We start from the raw sequence: 18,150 nt of genomic DNA on the forward strand, positions 1-18,150 counted from the left end.
CAGCCTGTCTTTAAGTATTTGAATGTTCCTCAAAATCTGAATAATTAACAGTTTTTCAATCAAGCAGCTTAGGTTGATGTCATAGTAAGGCAGCTGGATTGGTCAAAGATGGGGGAAAATAAATGTCACAGCCATGCTTGTTACTACAATATCTCTGTCAAAATAAGTTCTTTGCCTTGAAAACTAATCATAACTGCTTTTCCTTTCCATTAATATTTAAATTGGATCATAAGAAACAAATATATGAGATACTTTGCATCTTTCAATAAGAAGTATATAAAAGATTTATTTTTTGTAAGGCTGGCAGAGGAGCAAGGCCCCTGGGAAGTGATTAGCCCCAAGCTAGAGACATCCATAATCCATATCTTCTGGAAAGGGATGACCAGAATGGTGCTCTGATCTAGCCTCAGCCCAGCTTTAGTGCTGTAGCTATTACAACTCAGATTCTCCTTGGAAGTGATTGTTAAGCCCTGCTTTTTACCCAAAGATAACTATTTACACATCTTAGCTAGAGCTACATAGCAGCAAATCACTCAGGAAACAGGATGAGTGCTCCCTTGAGGAATTCTTGTCTGCTGTCAGGTATCTTTCAAGATTTATCTATTATGTTGGAAGTATTTTCAGTGCAGTAATTAGTCTGTCAAGTTTCCTGAGGACCTTTCAAGCACCATTCCACCCCTCCTAAACAGTTTATGGCACATTTACAGCCATCAGAGCAATGAAAGCATCCTTTGCAATGACTATAAAGTCTGCGTTATTGCCATTGCTTCAAATTCCCTGAATGAGCCACAGAGCAAAAGCTGTCACTGCGTGCTAGCCTGATACCTCAAGAGGGTGGTAACTTTGTGCACCATTACAATGGATTCTCTGCTATATCATGACTTATGTCAGTGCAAGAATGCTTTTTTGCGAGGAGCCCATTACGTGGTAATACAGATCTTGAATGAGTCTATTTGTGCTAGTGCATAGATCTTGAATTAAGTATGGTTTCGATGGTGGCACGGTCAAGTCAAAGTCTATTCAAAAGGAAAAGTAAAATGTGAGTTTGTTTACTTATTTAAACAATTATTGACTATATAACGAGTGAAGAGTCATGTAAAGCTGCTACTTGATATTCGGCTGTTTCTTGAAATTCTGTGCTAAAGCTAGCCAACACTAATACTTACATACTAGCTTGCTTGAATTATAAACTACAATCCTTGCCTGAAATTAGCAACCAGAAAATTTACCAAAGTTGATCTGATTAGTGACAGAAGGGGAAAAAAAATAACCTGTTGAGATACAGAAATTTTAATTTCAGAGTGTATAAGCCAAATGACAAAGGTTTTTATGTTATAATATGCCTTCCTCCTGTACAAAAAAAAAAAGCACCACTTAGGTGTAAACAAAATCAAGTGAGACAGTATTTTGAGGACCGAGGAGTTACTTATTTGCCTGAAGGACCATTAAGACAATAGCTTGCTTAGGGGAGCCGCGTGAAAAATGCCAAAACAAACAACAAAAACCATCGCACTTTTCAGTCCAGGTCAAAATTAAACTTGCAGCAGCTGCAACTCTGCTTTCTGAATAGCCTTTCTGCGCATTAATCTTAATGCATACATTTTCTATTTTCCCTCCAATTTTACAGGAGAACTAACAACTAAGTCTTTTCTTCAGAATAATGACAGTATTTTCTGTTTTATATGGTATGATGATTTGCGTGGGAGGGTGGTATTTGTTGCAAAACCTTCTCTAATTTTGTGAAAATTGATGAAGCAAACCTATCCTCTGTGCAGAGACCTGACTGCTTGTACTCTTAGAGAAACTCAAACTCTTTGATTTGTTCCCTAAGTAGCTCAAGAATCATGAAGAGGCTCTCCTTGTCCAAACTTGTTAAGAGATCAAAGTTTCCTCTTCCCTAGGTCTTTTTTTTCTTTACCTTACTTCATCATACTTGAAGTTTTTAAAGAGAGGGACATTATGTTGCACTTGCAGATTCTGCAGTCAAAACTGGTTTCAGAACTTTCATAGGCAAGTGGGTAAATGCAAACATACTGTATGCAAGTGTGCATAGCAATTTGTGTGGTATTTCTTAATCTCACTTCAATATATAATTATGTAATTAGTTCAATTAATTGAACCAATTTTAATGATTTTTGAGAGTTGCAAAACAAGCGGTGTACCAAACTGCTATTACATTAGCTGCTGTTACATCAAACGCAGCCGTAATTCCCCTTATCATTGCTAAACACTTACCACCGTTTGCTTTTCACCAGGATAAGACTGACTGGCCTCTGCTACTTTATTTCTATTCTTTTTGAAGTAGACCCAGTCCAGGCACAATGGAAAAAAAAAAATCCTGAGCTTCATAAGAAAGATCTGAACACAGAATATGAATGACAGTAGTGCAGAAGATTTCTGAACAGAGTGAACTATGCCTGTGTATGCTCAGTGGGTTGGAGGGATCCCCTCATTTCATATTTACTTTTGAACACAGCAGTAATTGAACTTTTTTGGCAAGGATTCTGTTTACCTGCTTTCCTGAGGACTGGTGCTTTTTCCTGTTCAATCCCCACCTCCGCAGAGGCAGCTGAGGCACATTTTGAAAATTCAGGATAGCGGAGAATGCAAGTGGTATGTTTTCCTTATGGCAAATGGTGCATCTCTGCTGTATGCAACATTGTTGTAGTGTTAAGACACACAAACCCTATACAACCTAGTCCCTAGCTAGGAGGCAACCATTTCTCATGTGGAGTCATGGCCTGCAAAGTCAGTGTTTAGATACCTTAGGGCAGATTGGGGCAGTGCCTGTTGGTCGTCTTGTACAGTGTAAGGCTGTTTACTGCAAAGCCCTGTTGCTACCTTTTACTTAGAGTTTTGCTGAATGATTTGCCTGTGGGAGATTACCTTGTCTGGAAATACCATGAGTAATGATGGCTTCACAAAGGAGGAGGAGGAGGTAATCATCAGTTAGCTGATCTCCAGGCAATTTCCTTAGCAGCATTACATTGTTATGCATACAAATAAGATACCTTTACTCTTGTTTTAGTTGATGAACCTCTTAACTTGCATATTGTCTCCAATGCAGATGCCACTGGTGGCAAATGCCATCATTACATTGGTGCTTGAGCTAGGATTCAGGTAGCCTTCCAGAAGCAAAAGTTTAGCATCCTGGTATGAGATGTAATAGCACTTTCAAACATGCATCCAACTATTTCTTTGTAAGTGTACATTTTCCTGGTCAAATAGCACAATACATTCCAGTTCCCATCCACTGACTGACTGGAAGCACACTGTCTACAGAAGCCTGAAATTCAAAGAACTCCTGGGCCAGCATAAATTTTGCACAGATGATTTCACATGTCTGAGAGCAGCAGCTCCCACATTTTACTAAACTTCTTAACTGCTTTGGAATTTAATCTAGGGATCAGTCATAGTAGAGGCTGCTATGAAAGGCCATTATGCAGAGAAAATGAAAAATCTTAATTAACCCTTGGTAAACCTGCTAACAAACTTTTCACATCACAGAAAGAGAAACAAAGACATCCAAAGGTTAAATGACTTGACCAACATTCATTAATGCAGCAGATAGAGCTACAAACCGTATGGCTTAGGATTTCTAGGATGCCTCTGCTCCCAGTGTTTTGGTGGTAATGGTGTTGCAGCTGGGCATACACTGTAGTGAACAAGTACCATACAGATAAAGCTTCACTGGGAAGTTCATGATGTGAGCACTGAAGAAAAGCATAGGAAAGGTTTTCCTGCATTGTTTCTTGTGCTGGCTTGGACGTTGGGGACATCATCAATATTGATTGATGGAGCTGCTGTTAGAACATCTTGTCCTAGGATATGAATGCCTCTGTAGCCCTTAAGTCACTACTTATGCTTTGTCTTTTTAATTTGTCTGTCTTAAAAAATCAGTATGCAAAACTCTACATAGAATTATACTTTGCTAATATTCTCTGAACTTTATTTCAGGACATAAGTGGGTGTATGTATGTGTGAATACGTGCATAGTTAAGTATGGAAAAGGCCTATGCAGAGCTTTCCTCTATTCCTCTGAATTCTCAGTCTAACCTTTAGCTTTGCCTTGGTTCCCTGAGAATTGCAGTGGGAGAGACATAAGCTATATCACATGGTCAACAGGTTTAAGCTCTTAAAAAGAAAAAGTTTCAGAAGTCAGCCATCCCTAACTGAAAATATCCCATTTCCACTGCTTCATTTACACTCCTTTCTGTGGGTTGTTAGCTAGTGTTTTCTAGATTTGAGCACCACAGATGGGCTTCAGCTGCCACTTGGAGAGCAGCGGTGCTTGAGTATTTGTCATTCAAGTCACTGCGAACATTATGGGAAAGACCAAATTTAACTGCACCCTACAAGAATTTGGTAGCCTGGTGGCTGGGCTTATTAAATGGTGTGAAAGCCTATCAAGAAACACTGCTTGATTAATAGAAATCACCTTGTGCATTAGTTGTGCCTTTTCCCCAAACTAAAGGTGTTATTCTTCATTCTGAATGTGAAAAGTCATAGCCTGTGTAGCAAAACACAGGCCAAATACATGAAATGAAGAAACAGATATCTCTGATTTCATATCCCCAGTCTCCAAACTCAAGATCTGTTTCATTTGAACTAAGGCTAATTTAATGAACAGAAATAACAAATAGTTTTAATAGCTGGAAAGAGGTCACTTTAACTAAAAAACATGAAATTGATGGGGTATAGTAGCCTGCAGAGTACTCTTGGAAGGGCTGGCAGGGCTTGTTCTTAGGAACAATTATTTTCTAGCACTCCTTTTGACCCTTTTATTATCTCTTTGCTATATCAACTGATTTCTTTTGTTTTTCTCATCACTTTCCCTCTCTGAAGACCTTTCTGGTTGCAAAGGAGTGTCCTTCTTGACACTTATTTCCAATTTGGCTTTCTAAAACCAGGGTGAAGGCTGCAGCGTGGCCTTTGAGAGCGAATCCTCCAAAGAAGCTGAGTAGCATGCATTTGGTTAGCTTTAGGTAGACAAAAGCTGAACTGAATTGACAAGGAGTAAAAGCCCAGCTGGATGATAGCAGGTAAGTCATTTTAGATTGTCTGAAAATTTGGATCCAGACTTCTGTGAGAGCATCAGGAATGACGTTTTGGCTGTCTAGACAATAAAATTCCCATAGGCTTAATTAAGGCTAGGAATTAAATGTATTTCTGCTCATGAAACATATAGGTACCTCTTCAATTGCTTTGCTTTTTGACAGCATTTCTGCGGAGCTTTGGATAGAAGATCCCTTGCTACTTACTTGGTTTGATTTTGGGCCAGTCTGCTGCTTCTATCCTGTGGTCTTCATACTTCTTGCCTGAATAGGCAAACAGGTAGCGGCTGATTTCTGCTCGTCCTCGCAGATTGAAGTATGTCAGCTTGTACTGTGGCATGCTGGATCCCTGCAAGGGAAGACACCGTGTTGCTTTAGATATGACTAACTCAGCTCCTTTTTACAAAAGCGCACCATATGCTTGTTTTTGAAACATATGCTTGTACAATGCAAAGGACATATTACACTAAGCCATGATGTGTTGTACTTTGCAATCATTGCATTAGTCACACCTTTTTGTTCTGCATTTGTCAGCCACAATATTCAAATGTGGACAATGACAGTTAAACTTGCGGTTCCTCCTTGTGTATCTCCAGAAAGATGGCTTGAGTTTTTCAGACACCTTAAGAACTTTCAGCTTTCACTTACTTTTCTTGTGACTCCAAACTCAGGCCATTTTTATAAAGTGTTTTTCAGAGTGCAAATCTAAAATCGTATACTGTAACAGAAGATAGTTGCTGTCTTGAACAGCAATTTTGTTCAAGCCTGCCATGCTCAGCCTCTATTGCTTACGGAGACCTTCATCCAAGACCAAATCATGAGAATTGCCAACCTGTTACGATTTTTCTCATTGACTATTACCCTAGTTGTGTAGGCAATTCACCCATTGTCCTGGTTTCGGCTGGGATAGAGTTAATTTTCTTCTTAGTAGCTGGTAGAGTGCTGTCTTTTGGATTTAGTGTGAGAATAATGTTGATAACACACTGATGTTTTAGTTGTTGCTAAGTAGCGCTTATCTTAAGCCAAGGACTTTTCAGTTTCCCATGCTCTGCCAGCAAGCAGGTGTGCAAGAAGCTGGGAGGGAGCAGAGCCAGGACAGCTGACCCGAACTAGCCAAAGGGATATTCCAAACCACGGAATGTCATGCTCAGTATATAAATGGCGGGGGGGGAGTTGGCCGGGAGGGGTGGATTGCTGCTTGGGCATCGGTCAGTGTGTGGTGAGCAATTGCATTGTGCATCACTTGTCTTTTCTTGGGTTTTAGTTCTCTTTTTTTTTTATCTTCCTTTTCATTACTATTACTATATTTTTATTATTCTTAGTTAGTATTATATTTTATTTTACTTCAGTTATTAAACTGTTCTTATCTCAACCCACGAGTTTTACTTTTTTTCGATCCTCCTCCCCATCCCACTGGGAGGGGGAAGGAGTGAGCGGCTGCACGGGGCTTAGTTGCTGGCTGGGGTTAAACCATGTCACCCACGTTATCTTAGCAGGAAAAATTGCTATGGAAACAAGTCTACACTGTTGTTTTGAGAAAATTGTCATCAAATTCTCAGTTTCCTGTACAGAAGCCAAAAGAAAACTTGAAATGACTTTGTTAGGTTTTCATGTGACTTTTTTTTCCTTTAGTTCTAGTTAGGAGTCATGTAACAGGAAGGTTCTATTTGTTTCTCAGTGTAACAGGCAACAAAAGAAAATACTGATGAGTTTGATTGTACAAGGATGGTGCAGGAAAGGTGAACAGCTAAGGCCGCTTTAAACTAAAAGTAAGCTTTTAAACTCTGCACACATAGGACCTTAATAAGAAAGATCTATGAGTTCAGTTTACATTTAAATGTACTGGCTAGGAAACTAAAACAACCATCCACCTCCTCACTCAAAGCAAAACTCTTTCTCATTTTGGCCTTAAAGTAGACCTTGCATGTCATTTACCATTCTTTTATATCCATCAGATTCAGAGTGTTATTAATAAAGCACGCAACACAGGTCATCTGCACTAGGAAAGAAAGGGAACTTTTTTTTTTAATGAGTAAGTGCTACTACATAACCTTGCAATAGAAACAACCCCCTATTTAGTCATCTTGCCTTTGAAAACATATGCTTGAGGGCAGATGTATCATCAGCTTTCACTTTAGAGGGAGAGGCTCTTTGTTCAGAAACCGGGAAAGCTTGTGCTTAACTCATGCTGAAAAGAGCAAACTGCCTTTGCCACTTTCTCCTCAAAAGTAAAAACATCTACTTTCTGTCCTCAGAGTAGCAAAGGCAAAAAAAAAAAAAATTCACAGCAAATGAGCACACTGGAGGCTGCTTAATTTATTGTGAAAAATACCTGTTCCCCTACAGCAGGGTCAGAAGAGATTATTAGTAAATGGAGATTTTTCACAGCTGATGGCCAAGCAGAGAAGCAGGAGCAGAGACGAGTTACCGATGGAGTTATCTACAAGTCCTTCAAAACAAAGACACCACTACAATTATTTTTTTTTAAGTAAGTCAAGCAAGTGTGTTCCTTTGCACTGTATAAAAGAGGGAAACTGCAGGCAAAATGAGATACATTAGGATGTGATTAATTTTCTAGATGTGTTAATTACCAGAAAATATGTTTGTCTGCTGCTTGGCAAATGCAGCTCGCAGATTGCAGGTGTAACTGTTTCTTTCTCAAATTTTCAAGTGTGTTTTAGGTAAGCGGCAAAACTTTGCTAGTCTATTTTCAAATTCTGTGCCCAGATTTATTACTTATTATGCTTTATTGCGCTTATGTAATAATACTATATATTATTACACTTCATTTATGCAGGATGAGTTTGGATTTTATGTCTACAAAGTTAATGTAAGAAGAGATGTTGTGGTTTAACCCCAGCCAGCAACTAAGCACCACACAGCTGCTCGTTCACTCCTCCCCGCTCCCAGCAGGATGGGGAGGAGAATCGAAAAAAGAAAGGTAAAACTCATGGGTTGAGATCAGAACAGTTTAATAACTAAAGTAAAATAAACATAATACTAAGAATAACAAAAATATAATAGCAATAATAGTAATGAAAAGGAATACAACAAAAAAAAAAGAAAAAAGAGAAATAACACCCAAGAAAAGACAAGTGATGCACAATACAATTGCTCACCACCTGCTGACTGATGCCCTAGCAGCAATCCGTCCCTCCCGGCCAACTCCCCCCATTTATATACTGGGCATGACATTCTATGGTATGGAATATCTCTTTGGCTAGTGCAAATCAGCTGTCCTGGCTTTGCTCCCTCCCAGCTTCTTGCACACCTGCTTGCTGGCGGAGCATGGGAAACTGAAAAGTCCTTGACTTAGGATAAGTGCTACTTAGCAACAATTAAAACCTCAGAGTGTTATCAACATTATTCTCACACTAAATCCAAAAGACAGCACTGTACCAGCTACTAAGAAGAAAATTAACTCTATCCCAGCTGAAACCAGGACAAGAGAGGATGAGATTATAGCTTTTTTTTTTTCCCATTTGTTCCTGCTTCTGATTTTGTGTGGTCATTTGAGAGCGAGGAATGGTATTTTTAAAAGAGCATGTGTTATCTGAGGTTCAAATTAGACATGACCTAGTGATTTGGGAGTAAAAGAGGAAAAAAAAAAAACCCACTTGATTCTTACTTTCCAATTTTTTTAAAGGCAAGCGAATACTACTGATTCAATCTGCATTTGGAGAGGATATGACCTTTAACATGCAAACCCCACAATGTCTGCTTCCCTTCTTTAGGGGTCTCCGCAGAGCTTTTTTCATAAACAGCAACAGAAGCTCCAGTGCCCTGGACTTAGTACACCTCTTACACATAGCTCCAGTATCTCAGCTACCTCTCGCCCGCTTAGCCCTGTGTTAGTGGAAAGTTGTCAACAGCTTTGTCGGCATGTAAAAGCACAAGAATAGAAAATTTTAAGGTACAGTCATGAGGAAGTCATGACATAGTCATCTATATATAGAGCAGGCTGGAGATGAGTGAAGCATAACACTTCTGGTGGCGAGTATTTTGAAAGAGTCTAATTCTTACCGTGGGAGAACTTTATATACAAAGACATGTACAATCAGGAGTAGTGAGATGATGTAAAGAAAAGGGAATTTTGGCTGAAGATCAGGAAGTCTTTCTGGATGTTGTAGTAGCCTGTGGAATATTTTGGTCTGTCAAGGAAACTACTGTTTGAAATCTCTAAAGCAAAGCTAAACAAATTTCTAATGAATACACCGTAATGAGTAATCAAATATTTGCAGTGCTGATGCACATTTAAGCTTACGATTTTTTTCCATCTGTGAACAAAAAAAACCTAACCCTACAAGGAGTTTACCAAAAATACTTGACATTTTAAATGCCTCTATAGCTTTATTGTAAGCATGTTTTTGTAAATGTTTGTAGGTTTTATTTTTTATTTGTATTCATTGTGAAATGTCAGGAGTAGCGCTTCCTAAACAATTACAGATACGTTTCTAAATGAAAGAAATGGTTGTGTTCAGAATAGCTTTTTGCCAAACATACAAAGTAAGTTGTTGGGTTTTTTCCTTATCCTTCTTTACCTCATTTTCCCAGTGTGTTTTGTAAAGGAATGGATCATGAGGAACGAATTAAAACAGTTTTAAAAATGTCCAAAATTATTAAATGATTGCAAAATGTCACTTCTAGGGGAAAAAGGTCTATTTTGCGTCTTTGAGTTTGTGTTTTTGTTTTTATGGGAGGGGGCAGGGGAATCTTCAAAACTATTTAAAGTTATTTCTCTTTTTTTAGGTTTAGTCATGGCTTAAAAACACTGGAAGACGTTGGTGGTGGGAGGACCTTAGTCCCCAGACTTGCAAACATTTAGCCACCTGCTTAGTGCTATTAAATCTGTTTGGGTGAGTTTGTTGCAAAGCCAAGTGTGTATAAATGCAGGAGGGCGCTGATTTACCTCCTGCCAATAAATCTGCCATCTAAGCAGTGGTTTTTCAGTTTCTAAAGTGATGAATATGTCGCCAGGACCCACCTGTACACCTGCCCTGCCCTATATTGACAGCGCCTGCTGAAACCTCAGCCTCAGTCTTATTGCATACAACTTTCAAAGCAGTGAACTCAGCTAGTCTGAATTTACTATTAAATTAGCTTTAATACTTTAAAGTTGTTGACCCGCTTAGCTGATTTTCTAGCTTTCCTTTGTGGCTTTCTTAAAGCCAGCTTAACTGGCTTTAACATACCTTTAAACAGAAGATTAGTGGATCTCGTGATTAAATTCAACTTTTGGAGCCACTCAGTGACAAAATCAAACAGAAAATCTGAGAGAAGGTCAAATATGTGTAAAAAGTGGCATCCTCCGTGTTACTCATGAGTCAAAATTCAGGTTGAAGTTACAAGCGTCTCAGACATCTTAGGACAGATTTCAAATTATTTAAGACTGTTCATGTCTTTATGGAGATACTGTATTACCTGATGAATTTGGGATACTTTTACTCCAGTTGAAGCAGGACTGAGGAATCAATTTGAAAACTTCAAGCAAGATTGGAGTGAAAAACCAGAGCCCAGGAAAGAATCAGTGTCATTCTCCAAGAACTAAAATGCTGAATTTCAGATAGCACTAGTACAGAAAAGAAAAAGCACTAGCAGACTGGAAACTGTATGAACATACCAGGAGGATACAGAAGCAAACAGTCCCGGTGTTTGCAAGGTACGCAATACTTTTGCTTTTACTGGATGACAGTGTATGTGTCCCTGCTCTGTTTTAAAGGGTAATTCACAAGTGCACTGCCTGCATTTCGCCTGCTCAAGATGAGTTTCGGGTGTGTGCCCAGTGCAACCCAGAGCAGGCTGCCTCTGCCAGCCGGTGCACAGTAGTGCACGCCTAGCCTGAGTCTTTGCCCCGTGAAAGTTAACACCAAAACTCTGCTGGACTTCATAGAGGAACAGTGTTTCATCTCTGTTTTGGAAAATCCAGCCCTCAAAGTAATACAAGGAAATGTTCCTCAGGCTAGTAACAGACACCACAACCTGGATGCAGATACTCAGTATGTGAATTCAGGAAAAAAAAAAAAAAAGAAAACAAAAGGCAGCACTTCATTTCATTTCCTTGGATAATGTTATTAATGTTTGCGGTGACAGGCAGCAGAGAGCTTTTCCCTGAGCTTGGGGTGGAGGGGGAGAAACCAGCTAAGTTGAGCTATTTGTTCACATCCATCCAAAGTCTAACAAAGGACCTCTTGGTGCAAAGTCCCCTTTAATTGTACTTTGCACTGTGAGAAATTAAGGATTTTCTTGCCTTAAGGTTTCATCACTGTTAGAGGATTTAAAAAAGCTCAACTGTTCCCTCCAGCAAGCAAGGCCAGTAGGGTACGGTTGGGTTAAAGTTCATCTGGGTATTTCTAAAAATCTGAGATGCGAACTGTCTGCCTGGAAGAGACGATGCATTGCGCTATGTATATTTATTTAACATGATGGTTCTTCATTAATTTAGGAGTCACTTATGGAAAGCACCGCAGCTAGCACCTGACACAATGCTGCCCTGGCCGTGGGCCTGCCAAAAAGGGGAAGCTGGAGGTCTCAGCTGTCTAGTGTCATCATCCTCGCTTGAATTGCAACCAGACCAAGACGTGGTCCTTGAGGGAGCTCCACTTCATTTCTATCTGCTAATACAACTTAGGGCTGCATCTGTGAACTCAGGGCCTGTGACTGGCCACTGGGAGAGCAGGCTGGACCTTGGGATCTCGCAGAGGAAAAACAGTGCCTGCAGAAGGGTGTGAGAAGGGAAGGTACTGCCATGTCTGACGAGGAAGGTGAAAAAGTCTCTCCACAAATCAGCTTCCACTCATGTAAGCCTACAGGTATCTTTCTGCCAAGAAGCATCTTGCTTTATGAAGTGTGAAACAGAGCTTGTGCCCTCTCTAAGCAATAATTTAGCTGAAGCTGAAAAGCTTGGTGGACATTTTTCTTTCCTTTTGTTCTTAGTGCTGCTTTTAAAGCAGTTGCTATTTCTTTACAAGGTGTTTCTGCAAAGTTGGCCTGGAAATTAGATGAGTAGGTTTGAAATAGATGCATACCCAACAGCCTGACTTGGTGTGGAGGGGACACTGCAATTTCAGCCAATTCATATATTTACTCATGTGTTTCTGTGACGTCCTAGATGTACTATGCCACATATACAGCTCAAAGTTCTTATAACCAGTATCAGCTGAACACTTTCCATTAATGGCAACACTGGCATTTCAGAGGGAAAACTGTTCCTTCTCTTTCTTAATCCCAGTCACAGGGCCCAGTAGTGCTAATGTCAATTAGGAAACTCAATTTAGAAAGGGAAAGGAGAGAAGTTGGCTGGGTCTATGAGTTTTTTTCTTTGTATATATAGACTAAAGAGTCTTTACACATTAAAGGAGAGTTTTTCCTTAGGCTATTATCTCAGGAGTGACCTACCCAAGTATGAAGCATGGATTTTTGGTTCTGATTCTTAGGGGTCAGGGAGAGTTGTGTTACTTTATGGAGTAGAAAGAAAGATTTTTAACCAGGAAAGAGATTTACTCTGCCTTATTTCACCTGAGAAACATTAGGAATATTAAGTTCATTTTTGCCTGTCTTGCTTATTGTCCTTCTCAGATATGTGAATTCCTCATCCCTATAATTGGAGAGCCGAATATTAAAGCAGCTTTCTCCTTCCTCAATTTTAAAAATGGTTTCCCTGTCCAAGTGAGTCTTCCTGTCTTCATTTTTTAAATTTTCAGTTTTCAGAGGAAGGAACCAGAGAGACAAGACTTAAATAGTTATTGTAGAAGGCAAGTAAAGGAAAGCTTCTACAGCTATAACTTTATAAAATGCACTTTGCAGTTTTAGCAAGGTAGGAAAGATAGAAAATGTCCGTGTCCAGTATTACTTCCTTTTTATTTAACCAACCTAACATAACAGTCAGAAAGGTTTGAGGAAAGGCATGCTTGGTTACCTTCTCCTGCTTGAGCAATGCTGAAAAGGCAGCAGCCAGCTGGAAAGCAGCCTTGCCCTGTCTGCAGGGGACGGTGCAGCTCTCCTTCTGGTTGCTGATCAAATTGGTTGCTGCAGAAATGCCTTAAATTTTTTCTCTCGGATGAAAAATTATTCTGTCTAAAGACTCTCTGTGTTTATATTTCATGTCTAAATTCAGAGCTGAAATTACAAACAGAAATAGTGATGTCTTGGCCCTTTTTGGAGAGAAAAGAGTTTGATGGTGAGAAATCCGTCCGTGCCAGCAAGAACCAGCCACGGGGTGGCTGTTGGTCCCCTTCTGACTCCTCACTTGTGAGGAAGGTTGGCGACTCTGCCTGGAGAAGGCACTGGCTTAATCCAAGCTATTTATTGGGATGTAAGTAAGTAACGCTAAGACGAATAACTTCTGCCTTTCCCTGGAAAAAAACGAAGAGTACAGTAGGCGTCTTACATGATATACTCCCTGAATGGGGAAGCTAATGACCTTGGGATTCCCGTTAGGAAACAGAGAATTGAAGAATCAGGATGGTCCTCTCTTATTGCACAGCAAAAAAAGAAAAATGCTCATTTTCCTTTTCTTAAGCATAAACTTCTCCTGCTTTTAAAATGGAGTAAAAAATATTAGAGGTTTAAGAGATATTTTCAGCCTTTGAAAACTAAAAATAGTAATAATTTGTTGGTTTGTGGATTTTTTTCTGCCAAAAGACGTTTTTATTAATTCTTTTTTAGTGAAGAAAATAAGAAAATTTCTGCCCCCCTTTTGGGGGAGAAGGATAGGAGAATATTGGTAGATTAATGGAAGACTGCAAATCTTCCAGTGGAAGGTTTCCACAGCAGTCTGTGTTTTGACAGAGAACAAAACGAAAAGCTTTAAGTAATTCTATCTAATTCCTGTCAGCTCTCAGTCTGACATAAACTGTCTTTCTGAAAAGCGATGGTCTCTTTTCCTGTTCCGCCCCAGTTATAGAAAATAAACATTTTAATTTGATCCCTTCTTTTTCTATGCCAGATAGCAATCTGGACCTTGAAGAGAAAAAATCTGCACACTCTTTCTGTTTAATACACAAATCATCTGAAGTAAATGTTTATGCAATTTGATGTAGGGTTGAGTTTTGAAATAACAAATCCCGAATGTGATGGTTGTGGCCTGATACTTCTTAGCATGATTGTCAAGATTAGATATGTGTATGGCTTAAAGCACATATATTTTTTTTGGTGGGATTTTGCATGTCTTTACCCAGTGTGCTGGTTATTTGCAACATGTGGTGGAAATTAGCCTCCTAACACGGGAAGAGTTTTTGAGGCATTGCTGTGGGATTGCTGAGGAGTACTAATTGTATGAGTATGTTAAGTGACCTGATGAGTAAAACTCTGTTGTGTGAGCAAGGGCTTTTGAAAGCCTGATCTGTCAATGTGTGGGTTTAAAAAAGAGGCTGTAGGAGAGCTTAAAGCAATTATCTGTCCAAGGAAGCTCCAGGCTTGGTTTGTTGATGTGGGAAATCCAAGCTCTAGAAGAATCCTTCAAGAACACAGGGAAAAAACACACCTCGGTGAAAGAGGGAGATTAGAAAAATACTTATTCTGAGATTTTTTTTTTTGAAGGTGAGAGTCCAATGTGACTGGACAGTGAATGGGTGGTCACTGTCAAGACTCTTGTGAAGGAGAACACCAGGGTCTCCTGGGTTTCTCTAAGGTGACTTCATAGCTGCTGCTCTTCATGTGACTGCCCCTCAGGCAACTGCAGTCAAAATGATAAGAATTCATATATTCACCCCTTCCTTTTAACCGAAGTGAATGAGGGAGTGCTTACATGTCAGCAGGTACAAGGAGGCAGAGAGGCGGTGATGGACAGGGCTTCACTGGGCTGCCTCGGCAGCGTGCTGCTCCTTCTGCCTCGCATGCCAGGCTCTTTGGTTTAGGGCCTGAGCATCTGTGATGACTTTGCTTTCTGTCTGATCCTCGGTCTTTTGATTTGCAGCTACTTGACCCCAGTTTTATGTAAATAACTTCTAAAATTGTTTTGTGCAGCCTCCCAAGCTGTAATGAACTTCAAATGTATAAATTGCACACCTGAGACCACGAAATACTGGTAAATAAAATTGCAAGAGGAGAGATCTCAGGAAAGATGCAGACGAAGGAGTGGTTAGGATAATTTCTCAGGAGAGCTATTTAAGCCTTTTATTTCCTCATCAGATGTTTTAAGAATTCCCTGAAGCGTTTTGTGGTAGAACAAAAGCTTAAATAATCTTAAATCTTGTCAACACCAGTCATTCCTGTAAAATTCATGCCTTGCATCTGTCTCTGTAGTCTTCAGATAAATCAGCACCCCCTCACAATATCCCTACAAAGCAAAGAGCGCAGTTGTGAGTCATGTTGCTGTGTGTTAAGTGGTTTAGTCAGCTCTCCAAAGGCAGCTGCTGGTTTTGCCAGGATGATTTCATGTCCATTTCCTGAACTCTCAAGCTTGTCCAGCACAGTAATTTGTATAACAACTGTCTTGGCCACCTAGCATCTTCCCTTGGATGTGAAAAAACGAGCTTTTTTTCCTATCCCAGCCACATGTACGTGTGTGTGTATATGTACAAGGGGGAGTACAAACACCAAATCCGTCCCCTTGCTAGTCTAAACTACTTTGCTTTTGAACTGTTGCATGTTGTGAATCTGCTGTCCAACTTGCCAAAAATAAACAAGATTACAGGCATGAAAGAAAAAGAATTAGGTAGGTTTTTCAGCACAATAGATGTTCCCTGTAGCCGGCACGGGTGAGACTGGGCAAGGTTTTACGCACTTTGCAGAGTTCTCCAGCACCACCCACCAGGTCTCCTGGTCACGAATCCCTGGTGTCCTCCTGCTCTGCCCTGGGGTGTCTGGTGCATACCACCCTGCCCAGGAGGCACCAGCACAGTGGGCTGGGGCACAGATCTCCTGTATTTTTGGATATTTTGAAATTGTTTTCACAGCCAGAGTGAGCCTGAGGAGACCCAGGACCTCGCTTAAGCGCTCTTTGGACATTGCCAGTTGTCCTGAGAGGACCAGTGCTGGCAAGTGTGGACCCACAGCCCTGAGCAACACCTGGCCAGAAGCCTGGGGACCACCTAGATTTGGCTGTAAGTGGTAAATGTCCAAGACCCCATGAGTTATGGTCACAAACTGCTTGGTATGTAAAACCCTAACCTATGTGTCCCTACCCTTAAGAAGAAAGTACTTTGTGAGCAGCAGTTTGCAGCCGATTTCACCTTTGTTCATGGAAACACCAGGCAGAATCTGGCTCTGGGGCAGTGCCCATTGCTGCGGGTTCCCTGTTCTGCCCCAGAGTACCCTGGCACAAAACCCCATGCTCCTTCACCTGAGGCATACAGTTACAGAGACTGGTATCCCACATTTGTTCTTTCCTGTTGTCAAACATTAACTAACGAAAGATTGTGAGACAGTTCAGACCATCCTTTCTGTATACCTTTCTCTGTTTTCCTTCTCCCTTTGCCTTCTGCTACCCAAATCCAAAGTGTAGATGTGTCTGTCTGGTATTGCTGAATGTCCTTGTTTTCTCTCCTATCCCACTTCATGCTCATGCTTTACTGTCATTCCAGCAATGTTTTTAGTTACTTCTAAAGAGGTGCAAAATTAAGCATTTCATTTTTTTCAGTTCATTGTTGTAGCTTATTTTATGGGAGTTTTAGCAGATTGACTCCAGATAAGTGAGGTTCTTCAAAATGATGGCACTTTAAAATATGTATGTGAGATTTAGCAGGTTCTTTTCCCCCCCCCGCCTTCTTTCCCGCCCCCCCCTCTTGGACTAACTGGCAAAAGGGTGAAAAATTCACCTATTTGAGGTTTGCAGCATATATGATAAGTCTTCAGCTGATGTGAATAAGCACAGCTTTTAGTGGCATGGTGTGCCACTTGCTAATCCAACACCAGCAATATGTCAGTGGCTCCTAGGCAGTGTAATTACTTGCCGGTGAGATTTTGATCAAAGGTATTTTGAAAGTGAGCGCTGTCTTCAATTACTTCTGCTTTCTAACTGCTTAGAAGAAGGTTGTGTATGGCAGACAGCAACCAGAAACCTTAAGAGCAAACCCTTAGAGCAGCAGAGTATGCTCATCGGTGGCACAGGAGTGTACTGCACTGAAGACAACTGGCTAACATGCTTGCGTGTGCACAAACCCAGAACTCTAAGAATTACTTTGTGTATATTTTTGGTTAAAAATTTGGAGACCTTCAGTCTTATTTCTATCCAAATAGATTTGATTGTGTGTCTGGGTGTGCATGAGTGCATCTGCAGCAGAGAGTAATTCACACTATGTATGCATTTTTAGGGAGAGGTGGATTATATTTTGGATTAAAGAAAACAAAAGAATAAACGAAAGTAAACTTACAAAAGATCTCTGTGTCTAATCTGTTTTTTTTTTGCTTTACAAAAGTTGCAACTTTTGAGTATGAAAGTACCAGTGTTTACAAACAGTTCTGAGGACCATAGAAGTCCAGGAAAAATACTTTATAGCTACGGTTTGTTTGCTTGGATAGTTTGAAATGAGCAGTGAATAAAAGATGGCTTTTAACAGAGGAAATGTGTGCAGCAGGATTATGCACACAGGCAAATGATGGCAGTTAGAATTTAGAGAAAAAAAAATCCTGAACAGCTATTCAGAGTATCATTTTGAAGTAAAAGACAAAAATCAACAGCAAAAAAACCCCTGTGAGTTTTGATAAGGAGAAAAATGGAGAGAGTGGAAGCAGATGCAGGAGGTTTTCCTCTATAGAATAATGGTGGGAATTAGGATGAGCGTATGTTAATCCATTGGTGAACCAGAAGACAGGAATTTGGAAAATGGACAGAACAGTGCACAGAAATGACCTGGAGAAATTGGTTGGTGCTGCTTAATATTCATCTAATTCCTCTGACATTAGCCTAGATTTGGCTTGGTTATGTAAGCGAATGTGTATAAGTCAGCCTTTACATCTAATAGAATATTGCTTTGAAATGGTTTTTCACTTAATGAAAACTCCCTGCAGAATGCCAAGAGCTTCCCCACATTAACTTTTTGCTGCTATGCTGATGAGGTTGTCTTTTCTTTGGAAAGTGTCTCTCTGACATGTGCCCTGATTATCGAAGTAGCTCAGTACTGATAGCAGCAGGCACTGGTGAGAAACGGGGGCTCGC

General features: G+C 40.2%; 1 protein-coding gene across 1 annotated transcript in view; it reads right to left on the reverse strand.

Moving 5' to 3' along the window:
* Positions 1 to 18,150, reverse strand: part of HPGDS (hematopoietic prostaglandin D synthase) — a 31,586-nt gene that overhangs the window by 12,979 nt on the left and 457 nt on the right. Inside the window, exon 2 of the mRNA XM_050895975.1 lies at positions 5,262 to 5,403. Coding sequence (XP_050751932.1) covers positions 5,262 to 5,394 — 133 coding nt within the window. The 5' untranslated portion in view covers positions 5,395 to 5,403. The remainder of the gene's footprint in view (positions 1 to 5,261; positions 5,404 to 18,150) is intronic.

This window comes from Gymnogyps californianus, chromosome 4 (genome assembly GCF_018139145.2).
Source record: "Gymnogyps californianus isolate 813 chromosome 4, ASM1813914v2, whole genome shotgun sequence".
In the NCBI taxonomy this organism is placed as follows: Eukaryota; Metazoa; Chordata; class Aves; order Accipitriformes; family Cathartidae; genus Gymnogyps; species Gymnogyps californianus.